Source organism: Zingiber officinale, chromosome 9B, assembly GCF_018446385.1.
Source record: "Zingiber officinale cultivar Zhangliang chromosome 9B, Zo_v1.1, whole genome shotgun sequence".
NCBI lineage: Eukaryota > Viridiplantae > Streptophyta > Magnoliopsida > Zingiberales > Zingiberaceae > Zingiber > Zingiber officinale.
The window spans coordinates 53755911-53760138 of record NC_056003.1 but is presented as its reverse complement, the minus strand read 5'-3'; the positions used below and the strand labels follow the sequence as shown (position 1 = coordinate 53760138).

The 4228-nt window shown below is 43.4% G+C and overlaps 1 protein-coding gene across 1 annotated transcript; it reads left to right on the top strand.

Annotated features, from left to right (window-relative positions):
• The first annotated feature begins 1291 nt into the window (after positions 1–1291).
• Positions 1292–2957, top strand: LOC122025605 (UNC93-like protein 1). Its single transcript, XM_042584440.1, has 2 exons — positions 1292–2546; positions 2609–2957. Exons 1-2 carry the CDS (start codon positions 1384–1386, stop codon positions 2862–2864), a joined length of 1419 nt encoding a protein of 472 aa, XP_042440374.1. The 5' UTR covers positions 1292–1383; the 3' UTR covers positions 2865–2957.
• Positions 2958–4228: the final 1271 nt, after the last annotated feature.

Below are 4228 nucleotides of genomic sequence, written 5' to 3'. Positions count from 1 at the left end.
TAATTAAAATAATTTTAATAATTATTGTAATAATATTGAAATAAAGATATTTTAATAATAATAAAAAAAGATAGGATGTACTTCGATATTTTTCTGAAAAAAATCGTATCAATTATAAAAATAAGATGAAAATTGAAAGGGCACCTAATTTCTGCTCTTTTACTTTGAAAGATAGAAACGGGAAAAAAGATAATTGATGGTAGAAAAAAAAAATAAAAGGTAAGAGAAAGAAAAGAATCTGAGATATCGGAAACCGAAGAAAAAAAAAACAAAAAATCACGTGCTCGCCAGGGCCGACGGCCTAGCACAATGGTGCCCTGCCTAGCGCGCTGAGGCCACCTCGGCGACCTCGCGCTTGTGAGGCGACCTCTCGCTCATGGCGCCGCCGACTGAAGCCACGCGAGGTGATCTTGCACTAGCGACGCCACCTACTACAGACAAACGGGGTCACCTCCTCACGCAAGGCAACGAGCCACATGGTCACCATCACCCCGTGTGGACTCCGTTGGGTCAGGACGAGTTGGGGGAGAGAATTATTTCCGGCTGATTTGAACGAATAAAAAAATAATAAGAAATTGATCGAATTCATAATTTCGTCAACCAATTTGATAAAATAAAATAAAAATAATAAACAGGTGAAAAAATTTATCCAGTTTTACAAAGTAACTAGTGAAAAATTTTCATACATTTTTATTTTGATCCTCCCAGATAGAGACTTAAAGTGTGAAAGGAAGGTTTCTTCAGAAAGTAGGTATCCCTTAATTAATTAATTAATTATTCAATTTAGATTGTTGCCTATGTTATCGATAATTGATTAATTACTTAATCAATCAATGCTGCCGCATATGGAAATAAATAAATAAATAATCAATCAATTAATTTGTACATAAATCTCAAAAAATTTGATTTCTCAATCAACTATTTTTACTTAATCATTGCATGAAATTAACGTTCATGAATTCATGTCTATAAATTTAGTTTGTGTTATACGAGTATATGTTCATGATCATTTTTGATTAATTTTAAATATTATTATTTTTTTACTTGAGATATTAATTTACGAGGACTATTTCTTATTTAATTTATTAATTATGAAAATTCATGTTTCATCAACAAGTCAACACCGAAATTAGCTGGATAAAAGACAGTTGGAAGTCGCTTCACGCACTGGCTCGAGGTACTAGTTTTGTAAAAAAACCAATATAAATGCAAATTAATCCTATTTTAATATCGAAAAAAAAAACAATATAAATGCACGCCGCTGCTTATCGGATTATAAGAAGATCCGATATCTCCAGCCCGCATCCATCCCTAAATCCTCGTCGATTTGTTTCACGTCGCCATCGGATTCCCCCAAATCGACTTTCCAGATCCGAAGGAATCATGGGATCGGAGCAGCGCCCGAGCACGGCGGCGGCGGTGGCGGCGGCCAGCCGCTCGCCATTCCGCTATAACTCGCCGCTAGTTCAGGTGGGGCTCATAGGGATCGTGTGCTTCTGCTGTCCGGGGATGTTCAACGCGCTCTCCGGCATGGGCGGCGGTGGCCAGGTCGACCACACAGCCGCCAACAACGCCAACACCGCCCTCTACACCACCTTCGCCGTCTTCGGCATCCTTGGCGGCGGTATCTACAACCTCCTCGGCCCCCGTCTCACCCTCCTCGCCGGCTGCTCCACCTACGTCCTCTACGCCGGCTCCTTCCTCTACTACAACCACTACCACCACCAGCTTTTCGCCATCATCGCCGGCGCCGTGCTCGGAATCGGCGCCGGCCTCCTCTGGGCCGGCCAGGGCGCCATCATGACTTCCTACCCGCCGGCGAGGCGGAAAGGGACCTATATCTCCTTTTTCTGGACCGTCTTCAATATGGGCGGCGTCATCGGCGGCCTCATCCCCTTCGTTCTCAATTACCACCGCACCGATGCGGCCTCCGTCAACGACGGCACCTATATCGCCTTTATGTTCTTCATGGCCGCCGGCGCCGTCCTCTCCCTCGCCATCCTTCCCCCCTCCCGCGTCGTCCGCGACGACGGCAGCCGCGCTTCCGACATCGCCTATTCCAGCGTGCGCACCGAGTCGGTCGAGATTCTCAAACTCTTCGCCGACTGGCGGATGCTGCTTATCGTGCCGGCCGCCTGGGCCAGCAACTTCTTCTACAGCTACCAGTTCAACAACGTCAACGGCCTCCTCTTCACCCTGCGCACCAAGGGACTGAACAACGTCTTCTACTGGGGCGCGCAGATGATCGGATCCATCACCATCGGTTACGTCCTCGACTTCAGCTTCAACAGCCGGCGAACCCGGGGGTTCGTCGGCATCACCACGGTCGCCGTGCTCGGGACCGCCACCTGGGCCGGCGGCCTCGCTAACCAGCTGCGGTACCCCGACGGCGTGTGGGCCGACAAACTCGACTTCAAGGACTCCGGCGCCAAGTTCGCTGGTCCCTTCGTCCTCTACGTCAGCTACGGCCTATTAGACGCCATGTTCCAGAGCTTGTGCTATTGGGTGATCGGCGCGTTGGCCGACGACTCCCAGACGCTCAGCAGGTGAACTGTTCGACGATATGCCTAAATGAAACTGTTCGATCTTAATTCTGCCATGGCTACAGGTTTAGTGGATTTTACAAGGGAGTGCAGAGTGCGGGGGCGGCGGTGGCCTGGCAAGTGGACACGCGCGGGACTCGTCTTCTTCCCCAATTGATAGTGAACTGGTCTCTCACCACGGCGAGCTATCCGCTGCTGGCTTTGCTGGTGATGCTCGCCGTCAAGGATACAGAAGATGGCGAGGACGAAAAGAGCAAGGCCCTCAAGACATCAGCCACTCTGCCTGTGGAGGAAAATGCTCAAGGGAAAGGGGGGCCATAGAGGCAGTGAGTGACCTAATCAATTTATGCAACATAATCAAGATAGTTTAATAAGGTTTTTTATAATAATAATTGTTGATGCGACCAAAATTCACCTAGATGCGTCCAATATTTGTCTAAATCAACTACACAAATAATTTAAATAGTCCAAAAAAAAAATTCAAAGGATATAAAAGATAAAAATAACTTCAAATAATGACAAAAATTGTTTGTAACCGTAAAAAAAATCAAACTAGATCTAAAAGTCGGTTGTTATAGGTTACACTAAATAATTAATTATAGATTTTGAATGATTTTTGATTTAATATATTATATATTTGATGATTTAATTTAAGTTAAAAATTATACCTTTTTAAAATTTATCTACTCATGATTATCAATAAAAACAGTCTCAAAACTTTAGGCTTTGCTACTCCGTATCAGTACTGAAGTGCCCTAGTGATGCTTAAGTTGAACTTCAATTGTGTAGTTTGAAAGAATGAGGTTGGAAGAGTGCTAGACTATGCCAACACAAACTCTTCGAAATGTAGCCGGGTGAGGGAGTTTGATTAAGTGTGTTTTGATCTCTTGGCAACTCGTTATGGCGAGGCATGCGCCCTCTTTTGTTGTATACAAGCCTAAATTTGGTCTTTGCGGAAGCTATGCCTTGTTATGACCTACTATGATATGTGGTTCTTTGGTGGATTAGATTTGTCATGTAGGGTTGGATAGAGATCCTTGCTTTTCGAAGGGACGATCTGAATGTGTTGCTTTGGATATAGAGTTGAGCGAATCATTTTCATATCAGAAAGTGTCGAGTCAAAATGCTAGGGGGTACTCAGAGAGACCAACACTAGAAATGCTAAGAAGAGTACTCGAGTGGCTGAGCATTGTCAAAAGGTGTTACAACTGTGAATCAAAAAGTGAGGGAAAGAAAGAGGAAAGAAATTCTATTGTGAATGAGATCTTAATTTTAAATTGAGAGTTTTAAGTAATATTGGTTGATTTATATTGATTCATATGTATTTATGATATGAATTAATATATGAGGAGAGTCTTTCTTATATGTGGGTGCACAGGAGGTGCAAATTTAGGACCCAAATTGTATTGAACTAAATTAACTCATGTGCGAGTATGATCTGCGCGCGCTATATGTTGAACGGTCGAGTGCTTAGGTTTCTTAAATAGTATAATGTAAAAAAGAAGTGATTCGAATGATTGCTATTTGACACAGACATGTTCTAAAAGTCGAAACCAAAGATAAATAAAGTACCTAAACTATAGACAAGTAAGCCTCTCTAGACCATACAAATACACGACGAGCCCATGCAAAGGGTTTGGTTAAGATATGCCAAATTTTATCAAGTATACAAATGACATCTAACC